Below are 19,309 nucleotides of genomic sequence, written 5' to 3'. Positions count from 1 at the left end.
CAGCAACGAGACATGCTGCACGTCATGAACAATAGTACAAATAAGAAACGATACATTTCAAAATGCTTTGTGGTACTGGAAATGAGCAATTAGGAGTTCTGTGAATATCCAAAACTGGAAGGTTTTAATTTTTTAAAAATCAACTATTTTGTGGTTATTCTTAAAAGGCAGAATAACACCTCACAGTTCAGAGGTGGTCTTGGTAAGGTGGAGCTCTACTTTTATGTTTTGTCTTTTCTTTGGAGGAAGAGAATTTAGACACAAAGATCAGAAAGGGGCGAGAGCAGAGAGGGGTTGAGGCAGGAGCCGAATCTTGGAAGCAGAAAGTGGAGGTCACATATCTGGAAATCAGTGAGGATGAAAGCATCAAAGAGGAGGTAGGTAAGAGCAGAACTGGGAATTAGTGAGGCAAAATGTAAGGTAGAAAAAAATAGAAAAGGAGTCAAGAAGAGAAGAGACGGGTGCAGAAGGAAGGAGACAGGGAAGCAAAAGGGCCAAGACTGGCCATTCAATACCATTTCCGTCATCAATTTGCTTGTGTTTCACATTAGTGGTTTTAAGACCCCATTCATGTTTCCAGCTCAGAGGACAAACAAATCAGGTTAATGAGCACTCACTGTAAATGAGCAGAGTGTGTGGTACCCTATTGTGCAGTATTTAGGCTGTCCCCAAATCCATCGTGTTGTTGGATCTTGGTAGAGAGCTCCTGCCTGGTACTCATGAGGCTGTTGGGGGTCCAGTGAAGTAGCAACCCGTGCTGCCGGGTCTCCCTTCATCTCGGGGGAGTCTCCTGCACTGCTTCATTCTCTGGCTTATTAGCATATTTTCTGAACATGATCCTTCCCCAGGTGTTATCCCCTCACAAAAGTAGGACCTCAAGGTCAGGTGGTCATAGGCTATCAAAGTAAGTCCTGACCTTTTCAGTGTACCAAAGGTCAAGCTTCTCCAGATCTCCAGCACTGTAAACACTGATTTAGAATTACTCACATAAAAGACACATAAAAGATGAAGCATACAACATGCACATTTCAGAAAGGCTGCTGGCACAGAGACCCTTTATTTTGGTGTTATTCTTGCACTCTCTCCTCTAGATAAATTAATTGGACATTTCTTCATCCCTGTTCCTTGATATTCTTGAGCAAGACTGGAGTTCAGATGCGCATCTGAGATCCTCTCCCAAGAATACCTCTTCCACTGCTATAGCCATGCTTCTGCTTTTCATCTGACAGGAAGACTTTCAGCCCTCTCAGGACGGACTTTTCTTACATACTATTAAATCCATTGTTTTAGGTTATCCTTTAATCAGTTTTGCCAAGTAATAAAAGTCCACCACCAGGCGATCTGTTGCTTAGCTACTGGCCTGGGCAGATGGTCCTCCTGGAGAGGTGCCAGCACCCCACCACAGAACCTGTTCATGAGCAGAGAGGATTGGGAAGGTTTAATGACCCTTGACCACGTGTTCTGTATCCCTGCTCCTCAGAATCGCATTCCCTTCTGAAGGGGAAAAGCTAGCAGAAAAGTTAGCATTTTGAGAAGTTATTCAAAATGGAGTTTGCAGTTTGATAAATGCTCTGAAGAGAGCTCCGAACCCTAAGCTGGGATACAAAAATTCTCACTAGGTGAGCTTCCCACTAGCAAATGACTTTACGGAATACAAAAGGCATTGGATTACTAAATTAGGTAGATGCCCACATGTTTATGTATGTGCACATATCTGTGTGTGTGGGTGCATACAGACTGTGTGAGTGTGCATATGTATGTGTGTGTGTTTAATACAGTAAAAGAAAAAACATCAAACCCAATTTAAATGAAATCTTATTTCATTGCTGTTGCATGCATACTTCCAATGACCTTGCAGGATTTGTAGATTTATTACTTACCAGATGAGAAAAAAAACCCCAACAATTCTGTGTAAAAATTACACTATCAAGTTGGTATAGCATTAAGTACCATTGATTTTCACCTCATGATGAATGTTTATTTTTCTGTGAATAAATAATATCTGAGTTTTATAGAACAACCCTCATAGAAGAAAATCAAAATGAAAACACAGAAGTCTATTTATGTACTAAATTTCTAATACATTCAAACTGTCAAGATGTTTCTAAGATGCAACAATTTAATTTTAGAAACAAATTTGAAGTGCAGATAGCTGGCAAATAACCCAATCACACCTCGGAGCTATGTAAAAAACAGCTAGAGAAATCCAGATTGAGATCTTGGCTAACAACAAGAACTAAATGATATGCAAAGCCACAAAAGATAATTTGTTTAATAGAAGTTAAGAAAAGAAAAACAACTCCAAAACATTATTTATTGGAAGTCTGGTATTAAGAACTGATAACTGCAAAAGGAAGGCGTTCATTTATCAGTTGGCTTGTCTGCTCAGGAAAAAAAACCACAAAACTTATAAAATTTGCATGTGAACACTTTAAGATTATTCAGATATTCTTGACTATTTTTAGCTACAGAATTTAAATTATTAATTTAATTCGCAATATTTAATTCGTTCCATGCAGTATTTGCATAAATTAAATGCATGAAGTCTGTCTGAGAAAGCTCTGGTAATCTCCCTCTGCGTTTGTGGGGGTTTGTTCTGGGTGTTTGTTTTAGCAAATGGCTTGAAGGAGAAAATCCACCAACAGAGAGGAAAAAAGCCTCTTCCTTCCTATTCCCCTTCCCCTTCCCTTTCCCCTTCCCCTTCCCCTTCTCCTTCCTCTTCTCTGTACTGCCAGCATGGGGAAGGGGGGAGGGTTGGCTTGTGGTGCCATCTTATCTCTCCTGGGGCAGATGTTTTGCAGAGAGCAAGAGAAAGCGGGAAAGGTGAATTTTAGGTACATTTCCCTTGGTGTTTTAGGTTTTTGAGGTTCTAAAATTTTAGCAAACATAGTCTTGTTTCACATTACTTTTCTTTGATGTGTCCATTAACTGCTATTCCACATTCTAGCTGAAATAGTCACATATTTAAACACTAGGTTTGCAGTTTGCTCAGCGTTGCAGGCAGACAGCATGAGCAGAAATTAGTTGCCCTGTATCTGACAGATTTCTGGTCAGAGCAGATTATCCTTCAAATCTAGGTCATTAACATGTATTTGTCTGATGTAAAACAGACTAATGTGCCATTCCTACTGATAAACTGGCCAACCTCTGCTTTCATCAGAGAGAGACTGGCAGAAGAGTTATCTGAGAGCAGTCAAGTCTCCAGACTTCACTGTCCTGAGAGGATTTAATATCCAGGCAAATTATGTCTATAAGACACTCACAGATCACTGTGTCTGGATATTTTAAGAGAGTTGGGGCTGTTCAGCCTGGAGAAGAGAAGGCTCTGGGAAGACCTTAGAGCAGCCTTCCAGTACCTGAGGGGAACCTACAGGAAAGTTGAAGAGGGGTTTTTTACCAGGGCAAGTAGTGACAGGACGAGGGGAATGGTTTTAAACTGAAAGGGGGTAGATTTAGATTAGATATTAGGAAGAAATTCTTTTCTGTGAGGGTAGTGAGACACTGGAACAGGTTGCCCAGAGAAGCTGTGGATGCCCCCTCCCTGGCAGTGTTTAAGGCCAGATTGGATGAGGCTTTGAGCCACCTGGTGTAGTGGAAGATGTCCCTGCCCACGGCCAGGGGTGTTGGAACTAGATGATCTTTAAGGCCCCTTCCAACCCAAATCATTCTATGATTCTATGATTACTTTCATTGAAAACAAAGGGAAACCAAGACACCATGTCAGGAATAGATCTGCTGTTATTTAGGATCTATAACTCTCTATCATAACTTCTATGACGCTTTGCAAAACAGCAGTTCATCTCGTTCTCCCTCCCTCCCCCAAAATTAAAATATTAATTAGATCATATATAAAACATGAATAAGAAATTTACATTACGTGCATTTGCAAAATTGAGAAGGAAGCCTTGCTTTACTAAAGAAAAAGGAAATTTTTTCTTTAACACACTGATCACCCTTACTGACTGTATAATCTTTATTATTAAAGTAATCCTTGAAAAATTTAGATTCCACTTAGAGATATTTCAAGCCAGGAAAATATTTTTGCTCCACAACATGTTTAAATTATGTTACTCTTTCAGTTGGATAATGTTCAATTCCTACTCAAAGAGGGCGAGGCCACATTAACTACCATTTCATTATTGTATTAACAACAGTTCACTTGCTGTTCTTACAGAATAAGTAAGTAAGTAAATCACTCATGCTTCAGAGATTCTTCTGCTGTTTATTGGAGATAGGAGGTATTATTAAACATAGCTTCTAAAACAAACCTAAATTTGTCCATTGGAAATCCTTATCAAATTCAACAATGACCAATTTTTCTTCCATTAATTAAAATACCAGTGGTATTTATAATACAAGATCTGCTTTACTTAGATTTTATAAGGCATGAGTGTCCAAATGAGAGAAAAAACAAACATCAATGAGCAGGGAAATCAGTGCTAAGAGGGGCAGAAAATGGGTGAACATCTCTATTGCACACAGAATGGTGGGTCCTGATGGAGCAGCATCACGCAGTAGGATTGCTCAGAGACTGCTTATGTTTTTGATGAAACACCTTAGAAAATATTTAGGAAAAGCAATACATAGGCCAAATTCTGGGATGAGTTTGATCTATATTTTGGGAAGGATTGAGGTGAGAAACTGACAATTTTACATCAGCTTCTGCTCCTCTGAAGCCTGGACTAATGAGAAGTGGGAATGGCATCCTGCGTAGGTGAGCTGAGATCCAGGGCTCTTCAGGGTGGAACAAATCAGAGAAGTCTGTTAGTGACCTCTTTATTACCAAATGCCACCAGAGCTTGCTCCAACTTCACTTTTTCCTCCTGTCTAAGGAACTGGGACTCATAGGTTTGCTATATGAGAGTCATCTCTGCATCATCAGGATTTAGCCTCAAGGTGGAACTATGTGAAGAGAAAAAAATGACACTCAAAGTACTAAAAACTAGTGGAAATACAGGACATTTCAACATTAGCTCCAGTTCCCGGCGTATTATCAAGAGCTGGAAGACCTGAATTCCCATAGGACATGCCATATTCGGTGAGAAGGAACACCTTCTGTTCCAGGATCATTTCTCCAGCAGTGGTCAGGCATGGATATTGAGACAAATTGTATTTAAAAGCTCCAAGACAAGCACTGAAGGACTTTTCTGTCTTCTGAAAATAAGCAACCAAGGGTACACTTCTGCATGAACTAGGTTGCGCTTTGAATAGCTGCACATAGACCTATAAATCTGTGCCATTGTGCTATTTTTATCCTCTGAAATGTTCTGACACAATGATTTACACAGGTAAATGAAAGATAACTTCCTTTTAAAAAATAAGTTCTTCCTTTCTCCCTCATAGTGTCACTGTGTTTTATCCTTTTTCCTGCCTTCAAAAAAAAAATACATACAAAAAACCCATAACTTACTCCTTTTCCTTCCATTTATTAACATTCACCATGATTTTATGACCTCTGTGATACCCACCCCCAAACACAGCTTTTCTAAGCTGAAGAGATCTCATCTACTCTGTTTCTCCTCGTGCAGAAAAAGTCTTTGCTGCTCCCCTTTGTACTTTACCTAATTCTACTTTACTGAGTTTGGGTGACCAGAAATGCTCCTCATGTTCAAAAACTGATCACACTGTGAGTGGACAAAGTGGCAGAATGATGTTTTCTGGTTTTTTTTCCCATTGCCTGACAGCTGCTTAGCAGAGGACTAATGCTGTCAGAATCATCTACATGGGAATTCCACAAACTCCTATCCGAGAAAGAATGAATTTTGAGTCCATTACTGTCTATGTGTAATTAGGGTTATTTTTTGTAGTGTACTTCACCTTGTTCTTATCAGCCCTGTATTTCACATACTGCCATTTTGTTATTGAGTCACTCAGCATTTAGAAATCCTTCTGGAAGGCCTGTCTTAGATTTAACCACTTTGAATAGCCTGTTTCACCTGCATACCTTCCCTTGGGAACCTTTGCCCTGGCTCATTTATAAATCTCTTCCTTGTTACTGGTTCTCACACAGATGCTTGGGGATCCCCTCCAGTGAATCCCTCAGTCATGAAATTGATCTTTTACTCCTAAACTCCATTACTGCCTTTCAAACAGTTAATCTATGAAAGGATCTTCCCTCTTATCTCCTGGCTGTTCAGCTTTGTAAGAGCCTTCTGTGGGGAACCAAAGAGGATTTGAAAGTCCAAGCATGCTTCTCAGCTGAACTACCTTCAACCACATACTCAATGACTCCAGAGAACTGAAACCAACTGTCTTTGCAAAACCACACAGTCAATTATCTAAAGTACTGAGATGGGAGATGTCTCAAAATCTTAAAGATGATTTAGGAATGAATTCTCCAAAGCTATTTTGGTGTCTGATTCCTATTGATTCCATTTTGCATTCAAGTCTGAATTTATTGTGGTTTTCTAACTTTGTGCTTATGAATGCCAAAAGGAGAATTTCCCTGATGTTCTCTACCCTATACCTAAAATTAATCTCCTGTGTCCTTGAAATTTAATTAAACCAGATAGTTTTTTAAATCGTTTGCCCACCATATGTTGGAAAAAGAGTAGCAAAATTAAATGAATAAATCACATCAGAGACTAAATTAAATACACTGTTTGAAGCCAGCCTCTTTCTCATTTTCCTCATTGTTATAACTGAGTCAATGCTGACAATAAGCATTTAAAAGTGGTCAGGACAAAGCACTTCAGAATGCATTGTACAGAAAGCTGTGCATACAAGGCAGTGAATGGACTAGATTTTCTAATGTGTTTTTCCCATTCCTGATTGCTTTGGTGTGAAGTTGGTGGTATGAATTATATTCTAGACCTGATGGAGTAGAAAAAAAAGCTTTACAAAGATGGAAGACAAAGATAGAAAAGCATGTCAGAAATATGACCCCCCTGATTTACATGTTGCCTACTGTAAAGCTAAGTCAAGAGAAACTAATTTTATTACTTTGTAAAGCACAGAAAATGATTAAATTCATGAAGAAAAATTAAAAATTGAGGAAACATGGATTTCTTGTTTGATGAAAATTGTTTATAGCCAACACCTAAACATATTCAGTATGACACCATAATACATATAAACCTATATTGAAACCTATATTGTTGAAAAAGCATCTGTAGAAAGCATTTGCCCAAATCTCAGGAAATGTAATTGGTTTTCAAAGGATAATTATTCTAAAATACTCAGGAGTGTGAACATCTGAGAGGAAAACAGCAAAGGAACACTTTCATCTTGCTATTATTTTCTTTCTGTTTCTCATCCTAGTTTGTGACCTTTTTCCCCATGTCTTTATCAAGGACAGATTGAGTTATGACTATGAATTAGGCAAGACTAACTTCACATCCCTTTAGAAGTATAAAGTCAATGACTTCAATGGCAGTGGATTCTGCCTTTCCAGTTGATGTCCAGTGGCTTCCAGCTGCTCTTTGATTTTGGTTTTAAAAACCTGTAAAAACACGAATAATCTGGGATTTAAGCAAGTGAGATCATGTCCGGCTTAAAATTAATGCAAGTTTTATGTGTAATCTGATTAAAATAATGATGGAAAGGTTTGCAAAGTCATTTGCACTATTTTACCATTGACTAAGCTGGTGAACAGCACAGATTGAAGACTGTCTTCGGATGAGTCTCCATGGTAGGGTGTGTCAGATGGTGTGAACTGAATATGACATTGAGAATGAAGAGTGACTCTACAACCACGTCAGAGGATACCCTCGGTAGGTTGCCCCATAGTTCACTAAGACTCTAGGTTAAAAGAAGATATATCCACTATGTTAAGGGAAGGCACTTGAGGTCAGTTCATCTCACATACTGAAACATGGGAAAAAAAGGGTTCTCTCTGACAAAGGATCTAAATTTGGTTTTCTTTCTCCATGACTATTCTCCCAAATACTTTATACGTTACAGAATGTTGGAAGATAATCTGAAATGTCAGATTGTAACTTTGCCATAAGATTGTGGTATCCTAGAGACAGTTTTTTAAACTACATCTGTAATTCTAGCGTAAATTACATCGGGGATATATTGTTCCTGTAGCCAGCTATCACCACATGGCACATGACCACAGTGCATAGCGTTAGCCCCCAGTGAAGCAGGTTCATCTCGGAGAAAGCTTGTTGGCATGCTCCATGCTGGAGTGATCTAACCCACAAGCAGCCTGGACAATGAAGTTCCAGCACTTGGGTTGACCCTCAGCTCCCTTCAGCAGGAGTGAGGAAGCCTTTCTGTCCCTACTGTGTCATTTTGGGTGGAACCAGTTTAAAGGCTCAGGGGAACAATAGGACACATGCCCAACTGCAGTCTCATAGGAGGAATATCCTCCTAGCACAGACATGTGGGTCTCGATCCCTGCAGGGTTTTGTTGTTAATTTTCAACACTACTAGCCAATTTCATAGAAGAGGGCAGAGACCTCACCACTCCGAGGTCTTTCAGGTGATGTCTGGTCAGGTGGGAGAGCTCTGACAGGGTCAGGCCATGCCTGTGAGACTACAGATGCTGGCAGAGATCAGAGGGTAGGCAGGTGCCAGACTGCAAACCCCCTTCGGCTCCTGGGGGATTTTACTGCTGAAAATGACGTGGTTATGGAGCTGTGGCACCTCCAGGGCTAGAGACGGGGCTGTAAGAACTGTGGCTTTGCTGTCTTCCAGGGACACTTAGATGACTGCAACAGCTACAGCTCAAGTGTCTCTAGTGCTAAATTTTTGTAAGAGTGAAATATCAAACATAGAAACAAGTGGCAGGGTAGAAACACAGTGCCATTCTCTTAATTAATTATTTAGTCTTTGAAAAAAGTTTTTCTGATAAAGCTTAAAAAAAAAGGCTACATAACCACACACTTTTTTTGCAAACAGCAAACAGCTCCATGTTGGGAGAACAAGTAACAAACCGATTCAGAGATTTATTGGGGAGGAGATTCAAATCTGCACAAGCAGAGAGGGTGAATGCTGTACCTCTTGTATCCAGGGTAAATCAGCATCTACTGTAGTTCTAAATAAAATCTATCACAAGGACTGCACACACTTCCCTCTGGGTTTTGTGAGAAAGAAGTGGCACAGCCAACTGTCTATGGGGAGGAAAGCAGCGCTCTAAATCCCATTGGGAAAGGAGTGGCTCCTTACAGCTAAAGGTTGGGTGCTGAAGACCTGAAAGAATGCAATTTAAACATTCCTGTCCCTAACCTCAGATGGCTTCCTACTCTAGTTACAACAATGTAAGCTCAAAAGCAGGGCTGTGACATTGAAGAGGAATTGCTCAACCCCGCACAACAAAGCTGTGACCCAGCAGGGCACAGTGGAAGTAGGGGCTCTCCAAGTCCTGCATTGTGCTCAGTACATTTTCTTTCCCCCTATAGATCCTTCACGAGTAACAGAAATTAATTTTTTAAAAAATTAATAAAGTACATATGGCAAGACAGCTGCTGAAAAACTGTTACTCTTTTTAATCACTTCTCGTGTACTGGGCATGCATTTTATCCTTCAAACTCAGTAAAAGCGAAAAGTGCTGTGAGAAAGGCAGCTCCCTGTATTATTGGGGACTTTGTGGTGTTATTCAGTCATGCAAGAAAAGCCTTGCCTATAAGACTATCCAGAACTTAGGTCTCAGTGGGTTCATTTTTAAAATATTTTATATATTTAGAATCATAGAATCACAGAATGGTTTCACTTGGAAGGGACCTTAAAGATCATCTAGTTCCAACTGCCCTACCATGGGCAGGGATACCTTCCACTAGACCAGGTTGCTCAAAGCCTCATTCAACTTGGCCTTAAACACTGCCAGGGAGGGGGCAGCCACTACTTTCCTGGGCAACCTGTTCCAGTGTCTCACCACCCTCACAGGAAAGAATTTCTTCCTAATATCTAATCTAAATCTACCCTCTTGCAGTTTAAAACCTTTACCCCTCATCCTATCACTACATGCCCTTGTATAAAGCCCCTCTCCAGCTTTCATGTAGGCCCCCTTCAGGTACTGAAAGGTTGCTAGAAGGTTTCCCTGAAGCCTCCTCTTCTCCAGGCTGAACAACACCAACTCTCTCAGCCTCTTTTCATAGGAGAGGTGCTCCAGCCCTCTGATCATCTTTGTGGCCCTCCTCTGGACTCACTCCAACAGCTCCATGTCCTTCTTATGTTTGGGGCCCCAGAGCTGGATGCAGTACTCCAGATGGGGTCTTATGAGATCAGAGTAGAGGGGGAGAATCACCTCCCTCGACCTGCTGGCCACGCTTCTTTTGATGCAGCCCAGGATATGGTCGGCTTTCTGGGCTGCAAGCGCACATTGCTGGCTCATGTTGAGCTTCTCATCAACCAAGTCCTTCTCCTCAGGGCTGCTCTCAATCCGTTCTCTGTCCAGTCTGATATTTGTGCTTGGGATTGCCCTGACCCATCTGTTTGTCACTAGGACAAACAGAATTTCAGAGTTTTCACAGAGGGACTGAAAAGTATAAATAAATAAAATTGAAAAAGGAGAGGACTATGCTTCTTTTTCTTAATGATGGTGAACTTTTGAAATGAAAGGGATATAAACCCTGGATAAGTGCTCAAACAGCCTTGCAATACCACAATTTTCCACCTGCTCATTGGTACGCTGTAGAATAGTCCTCAGGCTGGAGTGACAGAGGCTCCAAAGCACTGTTTACTGCCATCCTCCTTCACTAAGCACTCAATGTCACAAGCAGTCAGAGTGACTATTTCTCATTTTGTAGCCTTGGATCACACTACTGGTTATTCACGTTTGTATGTCAGCTCCAAGGTAAGGAGAGCAAGTCTGGTGATATATTCAATTCCAATGCCGGAACTGGGGAGAGAGAAAAATGCAATTATTGAAAAAGGTTCTTCTGTGAAGGAGCAGTGATTTACATCCCAAATAGGTGTAAATTATCCTCCCTCTCCACCCCCAAGTTCAGCAAATGTGCTCCTTATTCAATATCTTGCTGCTGTGCTTTTTTTTTCTTGCAGTCTCTGATTCTCTGTTAAAATCAGAAGGCTGTGGTTTAGTGAGACAGATGAGGGAGTATTCCCTGTGAGGGAGAGGGCTCCTTGTGAGCCCAAGAAGCGGTCATTTTAAGTCAGCAGTGAAGTATTTGTCAGTCAAAAAGAAGGTCTTTAACTAGGGCAAGCTGCTGGACCTACAACTCATCCCTGCTGGAATGAAAAAGAATAGAGCTGCTTGTTTGTTGGTTTTGAATCCTTCATGGAGGGCTGCCAGTAACTGTTAACTTGTGTGTTATTGTGCTATCAGACAGGAGAAATGGCAGTGAGAATTTACCAACACAGTCACAAACCTTTCATCACACAGTTATCGTGGTGATAAAGTTCAGTGGTCGTTACTCACCTCTCCAAAAACAAATATTACCCACTCAGACAAGAGAGAGAATGGATTTCTGCAAGATGGTGCTACATTAGCTCGCGCTATTGCACCTAACTCCTGATTACTAAATCCAAGTGCACTTTGAAGTATTGATTCTCAGAGTGCTCCTATGAGCAAGGAGGGACTGTGATTTATCGTTCTTTCGTAGATCAGAGACAGAGATGCAAGGCTGCGGTTAGACTGAGCCATGGATACACGTTGCCATGAACTTGGGCCCCTGGATCTCTGGGTCATTCAATTCAACCTGTCTGGAGCAGACTCCCTGCTACCAATATAGAATCATAGAATTGTAGAATGGTTTGGGTTGGAAGGGTCCTTAAAGATCATCTAGTCCATGACCATGTTTTCTCCCAACAGCAAGCCCAAGGAGAGCGATGAGAAACCTGTGGAGTGAGATGTCTTCCCTATGGGGTTGGGGTACAGCTTGCTGCTCAGGACACTTGATTTAGTCATAGCTAGAAAGATTAAAGCTCTGGTTCACAAACACTGGTAGTCACCTAATTTTCATATATTTTTATGTGAGTTGTAATTTCTTGCTTGTCTTTGAAATCTGGACTTTATATCATAGCTTAACCAGATAATTTGCTTAGGTGCTTTGGAGGGGTGCACCTCAACTACTCAAGTATATGGCGTGCTTGATAGACAGGTGATTGTGTGTCTTATTTGTCTTCTTTATCCCCCAGGAAGATGAAGTTGCTCGTGACAGTCGATTCAATTTCAGTGGCTACGGCATGGGCCACTGCCTCCAAGTCAAAGATGGCACAGCAGTCAAGGCTACGACACCCAATCCACCTCCAGCACCACCAAAGGATTCAGATTCCATCAAAAAGAAGTTTGTTGACCGTGCGAAAAGGATTGACACAATATCCCGTGCTGCGTTCCCACTCGCCTTCCTAATTTTCAACATCTTTTACTGGATTACATACAAAATTATACGCCATGAGGACATACACAAGAAATAGGCAACTGGTTCGCCAGGACTTCTTAGCCAAAGTGATCCATGTGTAAATAAACAGTGAAATGTCTTTCTGTCATTTGGACATTTGGTTTCTTTTCCCCCCCCCGGACACTGAAGAAAAAAATGAACAAATAGGAAAAGAAGTAGAGAAGGAAAAGCGATTGCATGAAAAAATATGCTGTGAGACCAGTCAATGAGGGTTTCCCCTATGTACTCTCAGTGTTCTTCCAGATTCAGCATTGATCAGACATCTGTAAATGGGGCCAAATTTTACCCAGCTTTATCACCAAGATATTATCTTTCAAAACAAAAGAAAATCAGAAAACAAACAAGTCACCTGAAACATCTACCAAGAGACTGTGGTGGCTACAGTACAGTGAGTTATAAGAGGACCAAACTTTTTCAGGATAATGTTGCCTTTCTATTTGAAACAAGTCTACTGAGCTACATTCCATGACCATGTCTCTAGGTAGTGGTTTCACCAAGGAGTCCTTTTGTGGGTTGTAAATTATTTCTACTGACAGGGGAGAGGAAAAAAAAAAGAAAAAAAATTTATACTTTACTATCCTTGTGGGTGTGCATTTTAATATTATCTTGCTTTACTAGAATTGTAATTTTGGGGTTGAACTTGTGTGTCATGTGATTTATTTGATAGTTGACACTTCAAAACCAGTGAAACTGCCCGGTTTATTTTTGTTGGAAGACAGTGCACTTACTTCATTTTATTTCTGCTGATTTTACATGCAACTTGAGGTGCCAAACTGTATTTTACCTATTGTGCTACCCTGTACCACACTACTTAGTAAGAACTTGTTTCCTTAAAGGTGTAGCTCAGTTTAGCATTGAGTTTCTATTACTGCTCTCATTGTAGCTGTAATCAATAGCTCTATAGGTAAACACAACTTGTTTACAGACCTCTAATTTATATCTTTACTCAAAGTGGCTATCATTTTAAATATCATTAATTAACCTAAGAATTTTAAAACTGTACTGTGATTTTCAGAACCTGTTACCTTTTGGTGACGGATCTGCGTTATTCAAATCCTTGCTACATGTTTTAAAGTAGAAAATTAAAAAAAAAAAAAGATGGTATTTTTGCTTACACAGAAGACAACCTGTAACATAAGATGAATCAAACATTAAAATTTTACACTTGCTGTAAAGGGTTTATTAAAAAAAGGTATTTGTTCAATTTCAATAAAGTTAAATGTCGTACCAACACTCCTTCACTCTTTTCTTCACTTGCAGCAGCAGGGCTGTTTGTGCCAGGGCCCAGCTCTTCCACCGCTCTGTCAGCAGAAAGAGGGTGAAAAGCAACCTTCTGCTGACCTGGCTTAGCGTGCCCAATTTTGCTATCTATCCTGCAACAAAGGGGCTGTTGCAGCCCCTGGGAGTATGTCAAGGACTGTGTCAGAAATGTGGCTAGGACATGACAGGAGCATTTGCAGAACATCTGTGTTTGCGGAGCTAGGCCTTGGGGAGGAGGCATGCCGCTCCCCGCTCATGGCATCCGTGCACGGCAAGAAGCACACCTCAGCTTCGCACGTGCTGTGCCTGGCTTGGGGGTATCCTAAACTTTTTCCTGACTTTCTTACAGCTTTGTCACTTCACCTTACAGCTGAAGGACATGCTGGGTTGGCCCACATCAGATACCTCCTGTAGATATTGTAATGACTGATAGTTTAAAAGCAAATTAAATTGCATACAGTTCACTGCCCTTCCCTTGAGAGGCCAAAATACACACCCCTGTAGCTGCCCAGCATAGACATTTTCCCCCCTTCCCTAGTGAGATGTGGTACAGAGACATACAGTACCTGCAACATTTCTCAGTTCGCTTTGACTCCTGGACCAGCTTCTGCTGAGAGGTTGTGGATACAGGTACCACAGCCCGGCTGAGCCTGTATCTGTGTGTGTGTGTCTGTGTCCGTGCCCCAGTCCCTCCCTGCACGGCTGCCTGTAACTACCAGACTTTGTTCCTCTCCCAGGACTGGGAAGGGCCTCTAGAGGTCTTGATCAGGCTGATTCCCAAACAGTTACGTAAATGAATGTTAAAAAACAGTTGTGCATTTTATCTCCCCATACCTTTCTCAGCTCTGTAGACTCTCCTGTCACTTACACCTGTGATGGAAATGGCAAGTCATCTTCATCTTCTTGAGACCATGGATCCAGATGTGACTGACACCATGGAAGGGGGAACCGGAAGTTAAAGTGAGAACTCAAAAGACAACTGTCCGAACTACTTTGCTTTGCAAAATAATCTTCTGACTCAAATTTGGCTATCCTAATATTTGTAATTTTTATAGTGTAGGATTTGCTTTTATTCTTTTTTACAGTGGGACAGTATTTGATTAATCAATAATGTAGTTGAGGATAATCTCATTGCAATTCCAGTCCCATGAGCTCCAGCAGGGTGACAAGGCGAGGATACACAGCTGTAAACTGTGTTTACATGGGAAGTCAAGGGCCTTCATTGGTACTTAAACATTCAGAGCTCACTTTTACCAGCCCCTTGTTCCAGAAACTCTGCTTTAAATGAAGGTGTAATGCTAATCCTCAGAGCACAGATGTGTTGCTGGAGAGTGTCAGAGCCTATTGCTCATAGCTCCCCTGTATGACCGCAGTCCACTGCAATAGGAATGCAAAACTATTCTCAGCTGATGGATATTTGTACGTCCCTTTTTGAGGTGAAGCTGATCTGTCTCCAGCATCCACATCACAAACTCACCTGCACACTTTGCAGTGCTTGGCTATTAGCATTGACTAAATACTTTGCTAAAAGATATTCTGCTGATCAGAGTTGTGGCACACTGCCAGCATGCATGGGAAGATTCACAGAATCACAGAATCACAGAATCAACCAGGTTGGAAGAGACCTCAGGGATCATCGAGTCCAACCGTTGCCCTGACACACCCTGTCAGCTAGACCATGGCACAAGGCAGACAGAATCTGCCTACAGCAAAAAGTCAAATAACAACGGTAGCAGGACTTACAGGACATGACTCTCCTAAGCAAACTCTCAGTAGGGTTATAAGAGAAACAAGACTCAAAAACTGGTCACCTTGCACTCAGAGAAGCAGCAGAATTAAATAGTGAAGCAGTTTCATTTCAAAACACTATTGCAAGAGGAAAAAGAATGGCTTAGAAAATAAGTCCCAGACAAATAGCCCTCAAGAACCAGGAGACACAGCAGGATGGAAGGAAAGAAACCTGGGATTAATTCTGAGAATCTTCCAGACATATTGGAAAACCTGCAGGTTAGAATTCTATCTGGTAAGATAAAATGAAGCCCTAGGGCATTTAAACTATTGCATTTAGCTATAAAACAATTATAATGACTTGTAATTTATCAAGAAAGCTTAAAAAGCTATAAGCATGTCTACAGTATGCAGCATCATGTCAGGTCACTGGCATCCTGTTGTTACAAGCTGGATCTGAGTGGTTCAGTAGTTGAGGAGAAAGGTTTAGCCATTTCTCACTGGATAGAACCTGTCATACACCATGATAAAGCCTAATCGATCTTTAAGAACAACCTTGTTGCATTAGGAGGAAAGTAAATAAAAAGTGCAATATGAGATGAGAGATCTCTTTTTGTTCCTCTTTCTTGTTTCTTTTTCTCCATATTTTTTCAGGCCACAGAGCCATCACTTGCGATGTACTGAATCAAAATTGCTACACAGATGATGTAGCAATAGAGGCTTTTGGAGTCTCCGATATGAGATACTGGCAATTCATAACTGCTGGGGGAAAACTCCAGGATACATGACACCTCTGGAGTCAGATTTTTTCTTGTCCCATAGAGGTGAGGAATGAGGGCCAACTCCATTCATCCACAGACATTAAGACTTTCTCACCCTGCTTCCCTTCTTCCCCAGCAAGAGATGCTGAAGGCAATAGGAAAGAGCTGATGGAAAAATGATGTTTGTCTACTGCAGGCTGAACTGCTACAGCCCTTCATCTTGTGCAAACCTGTCATTGGTCATTGGTGGCACAGGAGCTTCTGACCAAAGTTGAGGCACCAGCCAAAACTTACAGCCTTACATAGCTGACATTACTGAAAACATTGTGGGGGAATCTGGAACAAATCTTTGAGATCACAGACATGGTCATTTCCTGGGAAGGGCTCTCTCACTGGGCTGAACTGGTGTCTTTGGCTCAGCAACAGGCTTCTGCATCACCAGAAGTCACATTTCATGAAATTATTCAAAAGATCTGAATCAGTACAATACTGACATTTCTATAATTAGAAATATATTTCTAAATGCAGAAAGAAATATATTTGATGTGTGGGCATAAAGAGTATATGCACAGTTTTCTAATCCTTATTCCTTTAAAATTAGAACACGGCAAGGAACAAAGAAACAAAAGCTGTAGGATGAGATTTACATTACACAAAGTAGTATGAAAATAATTTTAATGAATCTATTCATTTTCATTATCTATAATATAGTATCTGTGAAAAATAAGTTTCTGCCAGACTTTCAAAGTAATTTATTCTAATGCTTTTTGACATAGAAGTTCATGTCTTGCAATGTTTTGGAAAACTAGAAAACCAAAACCAAGGCTGACTAGAGGAACTCCTGCCTAGGAGAATAATCTGAGCAAAGTCATGCTTTTTCCATAAATTCCCCTTACAGATTTTATTTTAAAAATTAATCTTCTCTGGTTTGACAGGAAGAGAAAAAGAAGATATTTATGCTATTTGAAGATACTTTTGCGTGGAAAATGTGAAATGTCACCACATTTAGGGCTAAGCAGCAGGACAAGAGCAGTTTCACCAGTTTCAGACAAACTCATCTAATCAACTTACTTCCAATTCCAATGCAGTGCTCACTGAAATCAGAAGTGAAAAAAAATAAAAATAAAGTGCTTCATTGACTTCAACAGCTTCTAGATCAGTCCCTAATGAAGGATAAGTTTCCAATGCTAAGCAGCAGAAATAATCTGGGAGGGAAAATATTCAGAGTGGATTAGCTCTCTCCAGTATCCTCTAAGGAGGAATAGAAACTCGATTCAAAATAAGCATCTCAGATAATAATTAGGAAAACTGACTTCGTGAAATGCTTATACTTAGTTCTTTAAGTTCCCACTGAAACAAACATGCTAAATTAATATCTTTGTTATGGAGAAACCCTGTGAGGCAATATTATTAAAAAAGTAGTGAATTCTGGGGATCCTGACAGCATTTTACTTGTGCTAAAAACTATGATTTTACTGGGACAAATAATACAAAATGCTCTCTAGTCATCTGAACACCTGTATAACTTATTCAAAAGCAGCTTTTTCAGCTTACTATAAGACCTGAATCTGACTTTCAGCAGAGTGTGTTCCTGTCACTGGGACCAGCGGACAGCGTGTGCCATGCCAGGGAGATGGCAGCTGGATGCATTGCTCCTCTTTCCACTGCCCCGTAAAACCAGCAAGACCCCCGAGGGTGCATGGGGGGAATATATTCCTTAGCAGCGCTTAGTGAAAATTCGTTTACACAGATGGGTTGAAGTATTCACAGATTTCCACCTTCCCTTTTCTTTGGCATGAATCCATTTTTCCTAAGGTGACATAGAGTGCTACCCTTGACATCACAGCAGCAGGATCAGGCCTGTGGCTGGGCATGTCTGGAAATCCCATCTTTATCCCTTGACTTCAATAGCTTCTAGATCAGTCCCTAATGAAGGATAAGTTTCCAATGCTAAGCAGCAGAAATAACCTGGGAGGGAAAATATTCAGAGTGGATTAGCTCTCTTCAGTATCCTCTAAGGAGGAACAGAAACTTGAGTCAAAATAAGAATCTCAGATAATAATTCCTGGAGAATTCCCTTCTCTCAGCTGCAAGTCCTCTTTGCTTGCTGCACAGGGTCCCCAGAGCACAGCAATCTGGATGTGGCTTTGAAAAACAGCTGTGATGGTCATTACACATTGCCCCAAGGTTCCCAAGAGGAAATATGAGAGCAGAGAAGGGAGGATGCACCACTGGTGCGTGGTATAGGAGAAGGACCACGTGTGCAAGGGTGCCTTTCCTGGTCCCTCTGAGAGCCCAAACCTGGGATGTACTGTCCAGAAAGCCCCCTGAAGCTCCCAGGTCAGGTCTGCAGCACATCCTGAATCTGAATGTGTTGTGGGTGCTAAACCTGGCTCCAGTGCTGCTCAGAGACCTCTTTACCAGCACATTCAGCCTATCCCACCCCCTGAGATGTTCAATGGGGTTGCAGCTGTGGCTGCAAAAATAGTTTGAGAAACACTGCAGCAGTCAAAAAACATCATCTTCCCTGTTTTCCTTTGAGTCCAAAAAGAGAAAAGAGCTATGCCAATACAAGCAACAGAAACTAAATCCAATGTATTACTGGTATTTGCAGCAGTGCTAAAGACTCTCATCTGAGGATGTGTCCCCACAGTAGCCTGGGAATTGCCTGGTTTTACCCAACCCAAGTGCCAGAAGAGTGCTGTGAGGAATGTGAGGAGAACAAGGGCTCGTACAAGAAGAGAGGGACCTCAAGGGTGCTGATGGTGGGGGTATGTGGGAATGACCTAGCCAATGCAGACACCATCTTGGGCTGCTCTGCAAGCCTGGCCTGTGAGAGACCACTGTGCCCAGCACAGGGCCCCTGAGCAGGACCAGCCAAGGGAAACACAGAAAGGAGACCCCCAAGGATGGGAAGTGGCCCAGTAGTGGCCACAGAGCAGGACACTGGTGGGGCTAAGAGCAGAGCTTACTCCAGATCAGACTAACAGGGAGGGAGAGAATTCATCAAAGAGTCGTCAAGTCTAAACCAGGTATTTGCAGAACATCTTCAGTCTCGTCTGCTGGGTGCAATCCTGCTAATAAAAATTAAGACCCTACTGCAAAACACCTGAGAGGGCATATGCTCCAAACAGGAAGAAATCATAATGTTGCACGTGGAACCAGAGAGAGTCTTTAGCAGGGGTTTCCAGCGAGAAAATGAGAGCACTAGTAATTTATTTCACACCGGAGACACTACCTCTTCCTCTCTCTACG

The 19,309-nt window shown here is 41.4% G+C and overlaps 1 protein-coding gene across 2 annotated transcripts in view; it reads left to right on the top strand.

The window, feature by feature from the left end:
* The window catches only part of GLRA2 (glycine receptor alpha 2), a 134,030-nt gene extending 121,709 nt beyond the window's left edge, over positions 1-12,321 (top strand). For both annotated transcript variants that reach the window (XM_068425091.1, XM_068425092.1), the window contains exon 9: positions 12,043-12,321. In XM_068425091.1, coding sequence (XP_068281192.1) covers positions 12,043-12,321 — 279 coding nt within the window. The remainder of the gene's footprint in view (positions 1-12,042) is intronic.
* Positions 12,322-19,309: the final 6,988 nt, after the last annotated feature.

The sequence above is a fragment of the Nyctibius grandis genome, chromosome 2 (genome assembly GCF_013368605.1).
Source record: "Nyctibius grandis isolate bNycGra1 chromosome 2, bNycGra1.pri, whole genome shotgun sequence".
NCBI classification, from domain to species: domain Eukaryota; kingdom Metazoa; phylum Chordata; class Aves; order Nyctibiiformes; family Nyctibiidae; genus Nyctibius; species Nyctibius grandis.
The sequence above is the reverse complement of the archived record's forward strand: the minus strand, read 5'-3'. Positions and strand labels throughout refer to the sequence as shown.